This window comes from Pholcus phalangioides, unplaced genomic scaffold (genome assembly GCF_987345545.1).
Source record: "Pholcus phalangioides strain wild (caught in Gottingen) unplaced genomic scaffold, Ppha-v1.0 ptg000015l_1, whole genome shotgun sequence".
NCBI classification, from domain to species: domain Eukaryota; kingdom Metazoa; phylum Arthropoda; class Arachnida; order Araneae; family Pholcidae; genus Pholcus; species Pholcus phalangioides.
In genome coordinates, this window is record NW_028301608.1 from 64,168,026 (window position 1) to 64,185,685 (window position 17,660).

At 37.4% G+C, this 17,660-nt stretch overlaps 1 protein-coding gene across 2 annotated transcripts; it reads right to left on the minus strand.

The window, feature by feature from the left end:
• Positions 1 to 3,358: 3,358 nt before the first annotated feature.
• LOC149076497 (ras-related protein Rab-35-like) lies at positions 3,359 to 16,995 on the minus strand. Of its 2 annotated transcripts, XM_089244073.1 has the most exons (7): positions 16,573 to 16,995; positions 13,152 to 13,199; positions 11,827 to 11,958; positions 11,406 to 11,535; positions 8,543 to 8,667; positions 5,780 to 5,910; positions 3,365 to 5,549 (listed from the first exon to the last, which is right to left on the minus strand). In XM_089244073.1, exons 3-7 carry the CDS (start codon positions 11,840 to 11,842, stop codon positions 5,268 to 5,270), a joined length of 684 nt encoding a protein of 227 aa, XP_089100199.1. In that variant the 5' UTR covers positions 11,843 to 11,958; positions 13,152 to 13,199; positions 16,573 to 16,995; the 3' UTR covers positions 3,365 to 5,267. The 2 variants fall into 2 exon arrangements, with proteins under 2 accessions (XP_089100198.1, XP_089100199.1); XM_089244072.1 differs by lacking the exon at positions 11,827 to 11,958 and having other exon boundaries at positions 3,359 to 5,549; positions 16,573 to 16,993.
• Positions 16,996 to 17,660: the final 665 nt, after the last annotated feature.

The following is a 17,660-nucleotide window of genomic DNA, read 5'->3' on the forward strand; positions in this document are numbered from 1 at the left end:
ACTGCTTCTAGTGAATTTATAGCATGAAAAAAACAAAAAAATGGAGGTAATTGTCCCAGGCCCGGAGCCCTGTCAGCCCCACCCTTGTAGGGGCCAAACTACAATTTCATGGTCATAAAAAGAACCATTCGACAATGAATTTGGACGAGTGTCCGCTTCTCTGCGAAAAAATTGCAAGGGCACACTTACCTACAAGCACTCAAGGTTTGGGGACTGCCGGGGTTACAGAACTGGTTATCTACCCGGACCGCAACTACACTGCTCAAAACAATTAGGGGAGCAAGCAAAAAAAGTGAAGAAAACCGTGCGAGACAGCCACGTATTGGCATACAATGGATAGTACACGCGTATCAATGCGCAATACAGAAAAAAGACGTAAAAAAATTTGGAATTAAGCTTTAATTCTTTGAAAATATGGAAAAAAGATGATTTAGGGCAACAATTTGGTTACATGTAAACGATAAAAAAAAGTACTGTTTAGACATGATGCATGAGTTTTAATAGGGCGTGTGGTCTCCTCGAACAGCTAAGACTGCTGCTCACCTGTTTGCCATGGATGCGATGAGGTTATCGATCAGACTTTGGGGAATACTGTTCCACTCCTCAAGAAGTGCAATCTGCAAGTCTCGGACAGTAACAGGCGGCCTTGGTCGCGCAGCAATGCGTCGTCCAGGATTCAGGTCAGGAGAGCACGCTGGCCATTCCAAACGCTGTATTGTTTCAGCTTCAAGCATGTTCTCCACCAGACGAGCTCTATGCGGTCGGGCATTATCATCCTGGAAAACAAAGGAATCTCCAATGGCTCCAGCGTAAGGGATGACACGAGGTCGCAGTATCTCGTCTGCATACCTTCGGGCCGTCAAAGTGCCATTCCGAATGATATGCAGGTCCGTACGTCCGCCTATGCTGATTCCACCCCATACCATCCAACCAGCTCGTCTGTATTGTGACCTTTCACGACCGAATGCGGGGTTATTTCGAGTGCCCCTGTCCCTCCATACCAGAACACGTCGGGTGTCACATTCCAGACTGAATCGGGACTCGTCTGTAAAGAGCACTTGGCTCCAATCATGTTGCTCCCAAACTCGATGTTCAGCAGCCCATCTTCTTCGGACCGCACGGTGGCGTGGGGTCAACGGAATGCAGACCATTGGCCTACGTGCATAGAGCCCTCCCTCATGAAGCCGATTACGTACTGTTTGGCTGGACACCCTTCGTCCTGTTGCCAAGAGCAACCGTCTTTGCAGCTGCGTAGCATTCTCTGTTCTGTTTCGACGGGCTGTTAACCGTACATACCGGTCATCAGTTGCTGTAGTGGCCGACCTTGCCCTGGTCGACGTCTAACATTTCCTGTTTCTTGGAATCGATTCCACAGCCTTGCAACAACACTTCTGGCGACTCCAACAGCGTCCGCGACACTACGTTGTGTTTGCCCGGATTCCAGTCTGCCTATAACACGCCATGCCATGGATTCTGGTAAATCACGTTGTTGAGACATCCTCAAGTCACCTTGTCTCAAAAAAAAAATACTGCGCAATCGAATTTCCCAGTTACGGCAGTAAAACAGACGTTTCTGCAACATCCCGATTTCTGCCCTTATCTCCTTTTTCTGGTTTTTGACGTCATGAACTTTGATTTGCATATGAAGTTTCTTCTTCCGTTTCCTGCTAGGCTTTAAATTATGGATGATTCATTTTATGTTACTTATCGGTATACATCTTTGCGTAATTTTGTTAAAACCATGTGCTCTCCTAATTGTTTTGAGCAGTGTAGATAGGTACTCTTGGGTAATTGTCCCGGGCTGGAGCCCTGTTAGCCTCGCCCTTGTGGGGAAACATGGAGAAAAGTTGCTGATTTTATTGCTAAAAACTACTGCCAAACCTCAGTGGATCAAGATGGATTCTAAAAAATGTTGAAAATCTTGTTGTTGGTAAAATTTGTGAGATGAATATTTTCCGTCATAATTATCACAATTTATTGGTGGGGAAAATGCAAAATTTTTTGTAAAACAAACGCGGTGGTTCGAAACCGTGTAATTTTGCAGCTATGCACGAATCCAAAGGTTCTTAACCTATGGGTCACAAAAGTTTCCGAAATGGGTCGTTATGCGATTTGCTTACAGCCAGGAATCCTTGAGCTATTTGTCACGACCAAAATTTGATTCGCAGGGTCTTCCAAGAAGTTATGAATCCACTTAAAGCCACGGATTCTTGAGCAATGGGTCATGACCCAAACTTAAATTTGCAGAAGCCTCCAAAATGGGTTGTACAAATACACTTACAGTCCTGTCATAAATGCATTTATTGCATCACTGGTTTCACTAATTTTGAAAAACAAACAGTCCCATTGGTTGCGATTTTGGGTTACCTCTGAAAAAGGTTAAGAACCCCTACACTAATCAAATGAACTAATGACTTTTTCCCTCTTTCAAACTATGAATTTATTTACACATAGTTTTGGCACCTCTCGGGTGTATAAGCCACACCAGCAGAACGACTAAGAAAACTGGCAGCTCGCTGCCTGCATTACACTGGTGTTGCCATCTGTCTTCTATATTTTCAAGAGAAAAATAGTAAATGTCAGAATTTTCCAGTTACGTAAGTATCGTTTTGAAAGTCTGCCTGTTCTATACACTAAGAGACTACGCAAATGGGAGACCCGCTCGAATTAACATAACACTAATTTAATATAATTAAAATAACACTATAATCTTGGCTCAGGGGGGAAGGGGTTAGAACCCCAAAACCCCCCTTTGCATACACCACTGGAGACAACCCTGCTTTCCTTGTTTCATGCACTGTGGCTTGCAGTGCTGAAGTAGAGGCATTAGTAGCCTCTCTTAACACCAGCACATGGGCCCCCAGGTGGGACAGTAGAGATATATAGACAGTTTTTTTTCCAGCTCAATGCATCAAAGAAACAGGTGTTTTTTAGATATTATGCTGAAGTGAACTCTAAAAAAAATCATGTTGTCTATGCCGGGACTCAAACCCAGGCCCCTCTTGTTTCTCTTTGGGAAAGAAGCTGTCCATATATATCTCTATCATTCCACCTGGGGGCATTTGCTGAAGTTAAGAGAGACCACTAATACTTTTACTTGAGCACCTCACGCCATCGTGCATAAAATAAGGAAGGCAGGGTCATGTCTCTAGTGATGTAGATGGTATCCATGCTTGCCCAGATTGCAAGAGGGCCTAGGTTCAAATCCCAGCGGAGACAAGATGACTTTCTTTTTCGAATACACCTTAGCATAACATACAGGAATTTTTGTTTCCTTGATACATTGGACTGAGAAAAAAAGTCATGTATATCTCTCATTAACTCGAATATCCAAAAATCATACATGAGAGAAATGATGTAAAATTCAGTCTAGACATAAATTTTTATATTTGGTTGCAATCAAACACTGTAAATGCAAGCTATATTCACTGGAAGACTTGTTTCAGGTATTATTATAGTAATTTTTTTTACAAACATTAGTGTTAATCACAGGAATGATAAGTATATGATTTGAATAATATGAAACCATTTCTCACTCTCTTACCTTATTTTAAAGGGCAACATATCCTGTTAAAATGGAAATAAAAGTTTTTTTTTCTTTAAAATTTTTGACAGTAACAGTACCAACAAAAATTATTTAAGAAGGAAAAGAAATTTATACATCAATATAATATAGAACCTCTCGATAACAGACACCAATGGGACCATAGTTTTTTCCATTAACGGGGAGTGTCTGCTAATGGGGAGGTAGGATACATGGTGGAACCTCGTTTATACGACTTTTACATTTATATGACGTTTAGCTTTGGTCACAATTATTTCTTATACATTTTAATGTTAAAATATATATGTTACTGTGTGTGAAAGTGGTTCAGTGGTGGTTGTGCATGATTAACAATCATCTCAATAAAGAAAGTTTGATTAAATTTCACTACATTTATTACTTTTACTGGTGATTATGCATAATTCCCAAATAAATTTGGAAAGTCTGATAAACATGGAAAAATTTAAACCTTTCAGTAGTTTCATTAAACCAATTAATTATTTTTACCCATACATGATAGATGCATTACATATATTTTGCAATTAAATTTAAATAAAATAAGTGTGAAGAAAAAATAAACATTCATAACAACACTAACAGTCTTGTAATGTTGTGCAAACAAAATAAACATAACTATTTGAATTCACCATCCTGGACCACAGTTATAATCAGTTAATCAAATAAATAAATTGATGATTTATCATATTTATCAACACCAGCTTGGGATTAAACATAATCTTAGTTAAATATGATATATTCGCAGTTTACGAACAAAATTAATAAATTATAGTTTGGAAAAAAAATTAGAGTTTACCCAATTTTTAAAGTCCTATTTCACTGGACTGGGATCAGAAAATGTCCATTAACGGGGAGTGTTTGTTAGGAAAGGTTCCACTGTAGTTTTAGCAATCACCAGTGTAACTTGAGGATCATAATTAATATCTTTTATCAATCTATTCTGTGACTATCTGACTCCATCATTGTAGTAATATCAGCAATCAAGAATCGATGTGATGAGAATTTAATTTTAACATTTATTTCACCATTAGTAAAACATTGTTCAAATTTAACAAAATAATGATTAAAATCGAGTTAAAATGTTAAGGCAGCCAGCTGCTATGAAGGCGCGTAAGCAAAAGCGAGTTCATACAGCAAAGAACGTGAAATATATAAGTTACAGCAGCGCCACCAACAGTCCTACAAAATATGCAAAATTACATAAATATTTTTTGCTCTTCACCGCAACGTAGTTATTAATATAAAAGAATAACTATATAGATGCCTACAGTGAAAATCTTATATAACGGTATCCTCTAGTACAGCGGTTCTCAACCGGTGCTCCGCGGAGCCCTTGGGGCTCCTTGTGTACTCTCCAGGGGCTCCGCGGCCGCTCGAGGAAATTAAAAAAAAACAGTAAAATTTTAAAAATAGTTATAAATATTTTTAAACAGTAAAAATAAATCGGTAACTTTAATGAATAATTAAAAAATGGACCTATGGGGCTCCGCCATAGAATTTTTTTTACTAAAAAGGGCTCAGCGAGTCAAAAAAGGTTGAGAACCGCTGCTCTAGTATATGATGTTACTCTCTAGTCCCAATGCATTTCAATAAAGTTAATATATTTCATCTGTGAAAAAAACCTCCTTTATAACAATATGTTTCTCTGATACCTTGATTACCGTTATACAGGTGTTTCACTGTATGTCAGTTGTTATTAGTATATCTAATTGTGACAACATCTCTGTGTCCTTTCACTTGTGAACGATGTTGATGTTAAATGTTCGGCTCTATTGACAGTATCTTCCAATGAAATATTGACCTCCTTTCGAATGAGTCTATTGAGGTTCTGTTTGAAAAGTTTCTGTTTTTCTACTGTTTCATAGTCATCACAAAATTCGTCAAATGGTGAGCTCATGTGACATGCTGCTGCCTGAATATCGATCTCTTTGTCTTCTTCGATGAGATTGCATTTGAAGAGTATTAATCTTGTCAACAGAGAGAATGCCTGCCAATAACATATTTTTAATCATCAAGCTCAATTAATATAAAAAGATAACAAGACAAACTATTTTCTTTTGAAATGAACTACTGTAAATTGATATTCAAGATTAAAAGATATTGAGAATAACATGAATATTTAACAGCATAAATATGTATTTTTTCTGGGTTTTTTTTCATTGATTATTAAAAATAACAAAAAAATAGAAAAGAATACGGAAATATAAATACATTTACCTCTCTAATGTTTTCACCTGTTTTGGCACTTGTTTCGATGTACTCATATTTTTTGAGCTCATCAATTAGTTCCATTGATTTGGCATTTTTACTACAATCCTCCTCCTTCAGTTTATCTGATTTGTTCCCCACTGAAACAAAAAATGATAACCATGATTTAAAACATTATTTTTTACCATACAGTCAAACTTAGTTAAAGTGAACCCGCTTTACAAGGAACTCTAGTTAACATGAAAAGAATTCTTGGTTTTGTCATTCTCAATGACGATATAATGTTAAAAATATTCATAACATCAACCTTTCATACAAAATTCCTCAAAAGACTGTATATATTTGGAGAGGATGATTTTAGGAAGAAAATTCATCTCTGCCTCCACGGGGATCTTTAAAATGGAAGGTCGCTTAACATGAAAGGATTTGTCAACCTGAATAAAGAAATATCCTTAAGAAAAATTCCGTGAAGAACATTAAAATGAATTGGGTGAATGCCATTAATGTGCTAGACTCAGGGGTACGACTTTGCTTGTTATTGGGGACAGGGTTCTGAGCATGTGTTAGGGGTAGGTGGAGTGATGTGCGTTCTCTTATCTCTGAGTTGGATCATTGTTGTTTTGTTTTCAAAAGCTGCAATTAAAAATTATAGATGGTGCAGTGACAGAAGCAGATGATTTCGATGATGAACCAGAAGCCGACTTTTGACCAGATGTTTCGGGAAATCAAGCTTCAGAAGCCACTTAGGAACTTTTTAATGGACTAAGAAAATGCTTCCTGTATGCTGAATTATTTGGATGAAATTGAAAAGTTTCTGCAACTGTGTACTACAAAGAAAATGAAGCTGTAGAGCAGTGGACTATCAGACTTTTCAAAAAAATTATTGAATGCTGCTGGTATGCAATTTTTTTGCTTTGAAAATTGTGAGAAAAAGAGCATTTTAAAAAATAACTTGATGATCAATTCAGTGCATTATATTTGCATAAATTTATACTGTTTTAAATTTCAGACTAATGTAAATGGAATGTCAAAAATCCTTTTTCTGTCACTGCTTATCAGTTTGTTTAACATGAAAAATTTTAGAGGAACCTTGAGTTTCACATTAACAAGGTTAGACTGTATTCATAACAGCAAAATGATTTATATTGGTCCCTAACTTTGATAAGAATTTCTTTCTTGATTACTTGTATTGAAGAGTTTGGTTTAGTTTGAAATTATCAGTGTAATGCACAGGGTGTGATCGAAGACTTCAAATAAAAAAAAGGAAGGAGTTCATAGAGACATTAATGATCGAGATGAATGATATTTGTGATGGGACCACATTTTTTGCCGAATTCTCCCCCCCCCCCCTTATCAGAAAAGTGTAAAATTGTATGTTAAAGTTGATCTATCAAATGATGGATCTTCTAATAGAGGTGGGGGGGAAAAGAGAAAGAGTTGACTTTCGTGAATTACACAATTTCCTAAGCATCAAAGAAACACTCAAAGTAGTTGCAATTTTGCCACTCTTGGTTTATGAAGAGTTTTTGGAAAAAATGAAAAGTCTACAGCCAATACTAAAGTAAAATATGTAAAATTACCAGCAAACTCGAAGAATTTTATTTGTAATAGTAGTACTTCCGTAGAACTGTAATTAAAGAATGTAAAAAATTTCAAAACTATTACACGACTCCCGATCTCAAAAAATGTCACTAAGTAAAATTTGTGCCTCTCTTTATTATACTAAAATAATAAATTTTTATACAATGACACACATGGTGAAAATCCGCTGAAATATCAATGATAGAAATTCTTGATTTTTTTGTCAATTTAAAATTACTGAAGAATGCAAAAAAATCAAGAATTTCAAGCAGATATTCAAGGGAATTTTCATTTAATTGTTACAGGATTTTTTTTTTTTTTGGTATAACAGTGAAAGGCTAAATTTTATTAGTTGACATTTTTTTTCATTTGGAATCAAATTAAAGTTTATGTTGCTGCCCTCTACAGTAACCTGTCCCCTGGGTGCACTGAGATGCCCTTGCACCCTCCCTTAAGCTGCTCTCCCTATTTTGCTTATCCCCCCCCCCATCCTTGTACAAAGTGTGATTCAAATATTATCACTACAGCAGCATAGCTGTTCTGCATATCTTTTTTTAATGATTAGATGCCACTTTGAACAAAAAACCGGTTTTTCCACTTTAAGGGGAAGGACTATGCATCCTTTGCTAGATATTTTACAGTCACCTTACTTTTGAGCACTTCTTGTGAAACATCCTGGGTATGTTACAAGTACTTTTTTTATTGTTGGAATATAAGATTTGTGTAATTATGATTATTTTTAATGATTAATGTAATTATTTTTTATGAAAGTGTGTGGAATTTCAATATATTTGATGAGCATGTATGTTGAGTGAATGTATGAACTACATCACAATGACAATCTTGGCCTTCACCATTCTCCCATGACCTTTCCACCAGGACTGGGAAGGTGCTGAGATCATACATTTATGTAAAAATATAAATAATGTACCAAATTCTTCAAATTTACTCTGTATCTTTATCTCAAAGTTATACTGTCTCTGATGGAGCTTAAAATTTTGTGAGCGACAGAGCCTGGTCGTGCTCGGTCTGTTCTGTCTCTGATGAATGGGAAATAAAATGTAATTTCATCTCCAAAATAATAACCAAGACAGAAGTTATTTAACTTGGTCATATATTAGTAACGAACCTGTGTTTTGTTATTACATTTGTTCACAACAAAGAAAGTAAGAAAGTAATTGACCAGTTTACCAATAAGAATGGCTGCCTCTCCACAGCGTTCTTTTATTTTTTCCATCCATGAAGAAACAGAGTGCGCAGACTCAACATCCGACACGTCAAACACAATAATTGCACCGTGGGTTCGGCGGTAGTAACTGTAAAAGAAATTATCAACAAAGAAATATTCAAAATTTTTCATATTTAGTAAAACAAATTCTTTTTTCTTCTCTGATAATAATAAAAAAAAATGGCATTATTAAAATGCTGTAATTAGGAGAATCTGCATATGACAAAATCACAATAATCTTTGGTGGTTTAATAAGGGTGACACCTCCTTCTAACCAGGTCATATCCCGCCGCTGTCTCAATGAAAAGATTTTAGCCGGTGATCAAAGAATACTGGAGCTGTGCAGGAATATGTTGTGAACCTAAGGTGAAGTCTGTTTCAGTGTAGTGCTGCCATCTGTTGTCAATTTTTTCTAACTATGAGTGAAGTACAAATAATTGATTAATTTCATCATTACAGATCTGTTGCTCTCTGTGGTGAGATCAGCATTTTTTTAATGGACTTTTCTAAATGGAAGGTCAGCTTGCATTCGCACCTCGAAGCTGGAAAACCGCAGAAATGCTTACAATATAGCAATATGGCTTTTTTCATTCTTTCTAAATATGGAATTGTCTCAAGAAGGTAATTTTTTTCAAACTTCAGATATGACGACCTCCCAATGTATCAGCTAACTGTATATAATGATACTTTGCAGACAAAGAAAAAACGCAGTGCGAGTATCATATTATATTGAGAGACAACAATTGTCATCAAATTTGTGTTGTTGACAACTCTTCTAAATCAGCATTGTCAGTATCGCCTGAAAATAGACATAAGTACTTATTCATCGCAAATTAATCTTCCTGCTATAAATTTTTTTCACTTAATACAGTGAAACCTGTGTATAATGACAGGTCTGTAACTGGGATTTTTGTCGGCCCCACAACTTCAAAATTTGATAATTTTATATCAGTGTTCTTTGTTCCTACCTTAAATTGCTGCCCTCTAAATTTTGTTGTCTGGGCCAGTTGACCCCCCCCCCCCCCCAAGTTATGGCCCTGATAACGATACTATCTATAGCAATATTTTCTTTGGTCCTGGCAGAATCCCTACTCAATAAGAGATACAGCGGAACCTCGTTTATATGGCATTCAAGAGGCCAAGCCAAAACGTCATATAAATGGGTAAGTTGAATTGAACTGAAACTCTTTAAAAAAGGAATTTCCCCCTCCAGTTCTGTTAAAAAATATTTCAATCATATTTGAGGAGAAAAAATTAAATCACATTTCAAATCACTTAAAGAAATAAAATTTAGCACAACATTACCTTTGGCACACAACACATTGGGTGAAAAATTACAACAAAATCTCAACTTAAGAAAATTTCCCATCTGGGAGTCTCTTTTTGGCAGTAGATGATTTGCAACCACCATCTTGGTCTTTGATTTTGATTCTCTGCTTTATAATAATTTTTAAAGTTGATACAGGAATATATCAACTGCAAGATCAACTTTAGTTATTAATTTAAAATTCTTCTAAAATTCCCAGTTTTTTTAGAGAAAGCACTTTTTGTTTTCTCGACATTTTTATGAATGGCAGATTTGACACTTCCAGCAAGCAAAGCACCACACCAAAGAAAATTCTACAGGAAATGTGATAGAGAGAACTTATATTGTATATGTACCCTATGTATCTCTTATATGCAGACCTGTACCCACCAAATGCTTACAATGGACTTAATTACCTTCTGGGGATAATGCTAAAACGCTTGGAGAAAAAAAATTCTGAAAAGACATATGGCCATCAAAACAATTAAAACCAGTTTCTTTGGGGCTTGCTGCATTATGCTTATTATTAGATTTTTCAAAGGCTGCGGGGGGGGGGGGGGGGAAAGAGAATATGACGGCGATGTCAATTCATATGATATATGTATATGCATTATATTAGTCAGCTCAGTCATTGATGCTGGGGGGGGCCGTATCTCTGCCCATGATGGCTGTCTCCCTGACAGACCACAAATTGGTGTACCTATCTATTATATTCTGTGGATTTTTTATGAATACATTCTGTAGACTACTTCACCAAACAATTCTGGCCATATCGATATATTGCCATTTACTGCCATCAATGAGTTTGGTTGGAAATGAAGACACCATCTATCAGTGGTTGCCTCAAGCTCATTAGGAAAATACAAATACAAATACAAATACAACACCACAACAGGCAAATTGCCCAACGAGGTGGCTGACTTAAGAACATCATGGATCCCCGAGCCCCTACCTACTACTGCTACACCACACCCCCCCCCCCGCGGAACCCCCCAACGAATCGGTAAATGCGGGAATGTGCGTGTACGTGTAGTGCAACCTGACGTATAGTTTGATTCTGTGTAATGCTTGTTATGTGTAGTGCGGTCATCTGCCCCCAGTTTTACTAACTATGAGTGAAGTGTTATGATTGAATGATTTACCGTTGTAGGACTGTTGCTCTCTGTGGCGAGACTTTTTAACGGGGAGATCGGCTCGCATTTGCGCCTTGAAGTTGGGAACCACAGAAAACCAACTTCAGCCGACCACCACTGTGGGGTTCGAACCCGGATCCTCGCATCACGAGTCCGGCACTATAACCACTCGACCACCACAGCGGCGATAATATCTTATTTATATTTTCCCCTGGGTTTGAACCTGGGAGGCAACCTTCATGGTGGTAGACAAGCATCTTACCAACATGCCACTCTGGCGCTACATTCTGTAGACTGAATAGTACCTATTGATGGGCTGGATTTGGTCCACAGAAAGGAGATAATGTTGTCCTGATACAATTCATAAAATATATATATATACTTCACCTCTCGGTCAAACTCTCATATTTTTCTTGCCCTGCAGTGTCAAATAGCTGAAATAGGCATCTCACACCATTTATGAAAATATTATACAGAATTCTCAATTCCCGTCCCAAAGTTGCTTCCGTGTGAGTATCTATAAATAAAATATGATGTTGAAAAGATGGATACAACACAGTATTAAAATAATATACAGTAAGTACAAATTTAGAAAATTTACTACAGGGTAAAATAGAGATAAAAATATGAAACCAGCTTCTTTGAATTTCTGAGTTGATCTCATACATCATGCAGGTTGTCTGACTTTATCGTTGTCCAACAACTAATTCTTAAATCTTTATCTACCGATTATGAAAAGAATAAGAAGAAAATAAAAATAAATAAAAATATGAATGGGAAATATTTAACTAAACTATAATTGGAGTACTTTGCACTTGGTACATGGAAGTAACCGCTGTGGTGGTTGGCTGAAGTTGGTTTTCTGCGGCTCCCAACTTTGAGGCATGAATGTAAAAGCCAATTTAACGGTTGAAGAGTCTTGATACAGAGAGCAACATGCCTACAAAAATTCAATCATTACACTTCACTCACAATTTGAAAAATTGATGGCGGATGGAAATGCTATAATAAGCACTAGGTATACAGAAACAAACTTCACATTTGGTTCAAAATGTGCACTCACAGCTTCCAGTATGGCCCAAGTCTTCTTTTATCACCTGCTTATATCTCTTCATTGAGACAGAGCAGTAGGCCATGATCTGGTTAAGACGAGGTACATGGAACTATATAATTTGAATACTTTGCAGCGCTATAAATTTGATAAACTGATGGATGTTTAAAATAACAACCAAATTAAGCGTCTGCTAGTAAAAATAATATAATTATAATTTAATAATTGAATTATAAATATTGTTTGAATTATAAAAATTGTTTAATAGTGGATATGATAACCACTATAATTAATTAATTTTCTCAGAACCGTTAAGGCCTGTTTTTAATGAATAAATTAACAATCATGAATAATACAGTGAAACCTGTCTAAGATCGACACTGTATGAGATGGAAACTGTCTTGAATGGAATCAAAATATAGTTCATTCAATTATTAGCGCTTTGATTTGCATCTTTATAAAACGGAAATCTGTCTAAAATGGAATATTATTTCAGTCTCTTACGTTCTGTCTCATACAGGTTTCACTGTATAAATTCTTTTGTTTTTCTTTTAGATGTGTGCTATTCGACTGCTAGTGCAATACACAAAATGGTTTATGGGATCATTCCCCCAATCACAAACAAAGCGGAGGGGGGAGACAGCTTTTAATATAGTGATTATCTTCAAATTGATTCACACAAGAAAAAAATCATATCACAGTCACGATGCTGTAATGATTTTTTCCCCCTTCAGAATTTGAGAGAAAATGAAATATCTATTTATATCTATCTATATCTATTTTTTTATTGTATGAATTAATCATTAATTAACTTTTAATAACAATTTTACATAGATTATGTATTCTCAAAGTGGAAAGTACCCGTTTAATAGTGGACATGATCCAAACTAAAGTGTGGTTAATTCCATCCCACTATCAATATAATAAAAAATAATTATTACACAAATTATTCGATAGGTCATTTCAGTTCTAATTAAAGATAAAAAATAAAAACATTGTTTTTCAAACAATTAGTTAGCACTGTAATAACAGGTTCTCCATATGAAAATACAGTACAATACAGAGTGATTTCGTATGCTTACCGAAAGTTCCTTCAACAAAACGCCTTATTATACTTGTCTTTCCAACACCTGAAGTCAAATCAAATATAAGCATAAAATGTTTGATTGCAAATTATAAAAAAAGAAAATCCAACTTCAAATGTGAATGGAATGCTATTTAGATGAAGCTTACATAAAAGCTGATGCGAATAATTAGATAGAGGCCTATAAGTTACTTGAATAAGTTTAATATTTAATGATAGAGGCCTATCATTACTTGCTTTTAGTCCTATATAGGAATTTTACCTAATTTCACTCTCCTGACCATTCGCAACCCTGGTTAATCACATTTGAATTTTACCAGTTTCGAAATGTGTCATTATTCTGGAATCTGAAATTCCTCAATGATTATTTTAAATACATTGTCGTATTGTAAATACTAGTGTTTTAAACTGAAATATATATATATATATGCAGTCATCACAAGGGCAAATTACCTTCTGTGACCATTACATAACTCAGTGTTCCTTAATATTTTTACCCCATGGAACCCTTCTGCCCATATTTTATGCTCGTGCCCCCCCCCCATAGTGTATGCGTCCCTCAGCACCCTCATCCTCTATTTGTTGAACTGATTTTTTGAGTAAAATTATGGTCTATAAACAGTGGCGTATTTAAAGGGCAGCTTATCTGCAATAGCCCAAGGCGGCAAGTTCGGAGGAACGGTAAATTTGAGAAATGAGTGATTGCAAAATTTGTATACTAGGTAATGAAGTCATAGATCTGCTTCTGCCGAGACAGCAAAGAGCTAGGTCAGTCAGTGACCAAACCAGCAACCTAGAGAGTTTGTAAGTATGTGAGTAACCTAGAGGGTGTGCAAGCATGTGAATCACCAAAAGAATGACCTGGAGTGTAAGGGATCAGATCAGTGAGTGACCAGAATAGTGAGCAAGAGAGTGTGGTACTAGGTCGGTGACTGCCCAAGTGACCTAGAGTAAAAATATTTGAGTAACCAAACGAGTAACTTTAAAGATTGTGTGAGAATGGGAATGACCAAAAGAGTATACAAGCATGTGAGTGACAAAAAAAGCGACTCAGAGACAGAGGCATATTTACAAGAGCATGGGCTAAGCAGGTCAAAAAAATTAGACCAGGAAGAAGGGCATGTAGAAGGAATGTGGTGGATGAAGACAAACACTCCTCCTACAATTCAAAGATATAATTAAGCACTGTGGCAACAGCACCCACCACTGGATGGCACTGACCTCAGAATAAGGAAAAGAGCGCACCTGCACGATGGTGGAACTGGATTTGCGTTTTGCCACTCAAACGAGAGAGTCATGTGGCCCGCTCGTTCTTGTAGGTTCTGTAAATTTAATTATGTGTGTAATAAATGTTTAAGTATATCTTTGAATTGTAGAGGAAGTGTTTGTCTTCATCTGCCACATTCCTTCTACAACAGGCGACAAAATCACAAATGTGCCTCTGTCTATAAAATTTTCATACCTTTCTTTTTATGGCCAATAACAACCCAGGCATATCTCCTTGGGGCAATTTACAGCCTGGAGGCCCCTTGATGAATCTTATTATTTTTTTAAACCATAAATTTACTACTCAGGGCCAAGCCCTTTTTTAACAGGTTAACTGGTGGCCCATGCCTTTCTTTTCCGCCTGCCAGCAAGTTTTTTCACATGATCATCATCATCACCTATGGCCTCCTCAGAATATTTGAGGACCACCTAGGGAACCTCATGCCCCCAGATTGAGAAGCACTGGTTCAAATACACTAAGTTCTTAATATAATGATACTCTTCAGACCCAGAAAAAACGGAGTTGCAAAAGGATTCAACGTTGTATTGAGTTTTATTGTAGTGAGATTATACATTAAATCAGTGGTTCCCAAACTGTTGGAAGCATGACCCCCCCCCCCCCTTGACAAGAATTTTTTTTGGCAACAGCCTCCCACTTTTTTCAACCTCAGCAATAATTTAATCTAGTAATTTATCTAAAAATTTAATTTATCATCGAAATCTGCAACTATATATATACATGATTTTGCCAAATCTGATAATTAGATTTGAAATTTTGAAAAAGGATTTTTTTTTTCATTTATCGTTTTCAAGATTTTCAATTTTAATACTGGAGTTCCCTTCCAGCGCTGGGGCCTGGAATGATTCTCATCATTTTTTGGTATCTTCATGCTATAAATTCACAAATGGGGGGCATGAAAAGTCTCTGGTCTGGGGGCCTGCCAAAGTCCCCAGTCCTGGAAGCCCCTGCTCCAGGATGTGGGGGGAAGGCATGCTCCCTTTTCCAGACACCCTGTACTTTCTAATTTATTAGTTGTGTGCCTTTTGACTAGTGAGTGCCAATGGGCATAAGCACCTCTCCATAAATGGATAATAAGAAAGCTCGGAGTAGAGGCATTGACATTGGAGTGGTACGACATTTAAGAGGCTGAAATTTGTCAGACATCCCATATATACAGACTTGAGCCTGTATGTAGGAGGAGAAGGGGAGTGTGTTGTTATATATTATTATTAAGCTGAGCTGCCGCCCCCTCCACAAAATTTATTGGGTGGGCTGAAATGACTGCAGCCCCCAAACTTCGGCACTTATGGCTCATAGAGTTGAGGGTGTGTATCAGATTGGATATTGGCCTACAGTATATTTATTTGCGAAAGAAAAAAAATTAATTTATTTTACGTTTAAATTTTGGAAAATTTTTCATGACCCTTCTAACTTATTTACACCCTCTTCCAGGCAGTGCCATCTTAATGCATGGGCCCATAATCAATCTCAAGTGCAGAGAAAGCCTCGTGATAAGATCCAATAACATTTTTGAAGTAGCCTATACACAAATTGGTGGGAGAGTATTTTAGGTGGATAAAGGTAGGCCTCCACAAGGGCGGGGCTGACATGTCTCCAGCCAGAGGGCCCAAGACAATTACCATAATTTTTTAAGCTATAAATTCACTGTAGAAGGGCCCTGCTACAGGATGTGGGGCCATGGGTAAAGGCCTTAGAAAAACCACTTTGCCGAGGTGACACCTCAGATGTTGTTAAGACGGTCCAGCCCCAGGGGGGGGTCACGACCCACAGTTTGGGAACTTCTGCTATAAATACTTATAGTACACATCTGCTAAATAGAAATTTTCAGCCACATGACGTACGGCTTTGTGGTGAACTTCCCAAAATATGCCAAGAGATCAATCAAGACAAATTTAGAAAAGCGATTTTGAAATTATGACACGGCAATAACTAGGCCCCCCGAGCCGAAATTGGGGCCCACAAAAGTTCACATTTGTTTTGCATGATAACACTTTCACACGCACAAGAGGATCCCCAAGGAAAATTCTTCCCCGGGGCGCCAAGAAGGCTCACTACTGCCCTGCATTACGATGAATTGTGCGGAAAAATTATAATAAATTAATTAAAGATAAGAAAGAGTGAAATAAATTACCGACGTCTCCAACTAGGATTAGCTTTATCATGGGAACATCATCCATTTTTCAGATGTTGTTGGAAATCTGCCGCTAATGTTTGCATTAACAATGAATGAATGTCACACACAAAGCTGCAATCACGTGTTCAATTCAAGCACCGTCACATAGTTTCTCACCCTATCAAAGAGATTTTTCATAAACAACAACAAAAAAAATCATACAGATTGTCCAATCACAGAAGGGTCCGATTGTGCTCATTTTTATTGTTTATGGAAGTGACGTCATAAGTAATCGTGAATCGTGACGACGTAATAAAGTCGGAGCAGGTTTTCCAGTGCGGCGTGCAACGTGAATCGCCTTGCGCGACACGCCGTCCACTCACCAATAGCAAAAGCGGTGAGACCAAAGGTGTGGGTGAGACTGTTTTTCTAGGGAGCCAAAGCTGCATTAAGAGACCTTTCAAGCGACTTTGTAGGGAGCGCAACTCGCCTCGCTCCAGCGCTTTACGTCGGGCGGGATCGGCCGATCGCTTCAAGAGGAATCAAATGCGTTGTGCGCCGCGCATTTTCCCCTTATCTCTTCACTTTTGTCGTTTTCTCTCCCTCTTCCTTTCTGTCTTCTTTTACTGTTCCGAAATACGTGGATGTGCAGACGACACACACAGATGATGCGCTACGCAAATGATAAAATGACACGTTTCTGCCGAAGGCGGTTTTTCCTAAGACGCCTTCGTATACGTATATAAAGGGGTTCTAGGTTGTCCATGGCCCCCACCAGGGCCGGACTTAGGCAGGTGCGAAGGGTGCTATCGCACCGGGCCGCTAAATTTTTGGGGTCGCAAAAGGGGATAAAAATGTTTTTATTACATTTTGACTTCAACTTCTTAGCAAAGCAATAGCTTAAAATTCAGTCCAAGATAGAGATCCTCTAAGGTTTTAGGAAATAATCGGTTTTCTAGCCCGGAGAGCCCCAAATTTTCGAGTGCCTGGGGAAGCACTTGCAATTTTTTCACTGGAAAGCGAACACTTTTGTCCATATTTATTGCCAAATGGAATTTTTATATGACTCCGAAGGAGCTTTATAGTCATTCTCGGGCACCAGAGTA

Coding starts and splice junctions, on each gene's coding strand:
- LOC149076497 (XM_089244072.1), bottom strand. CDS start 16,618: ATGGATGATGTTCCCATGATAAAGCTAATCCTAGTTGGAGACGTCG. Junction 13,200..16,572: donor AATCCTAGTTGGAGACGTCG/GTAATTTATTTC, acceptor ATTTGACTTCAG/GTGTTGGAAAGACAAGTATA. Junction 5,550..5,779: donor CAGGTGAAAACATTAGAGAG/GTAAATGTATTT, acceptor TGTTATTGGCAG/GCATTCTCTCTGTTGACAAG.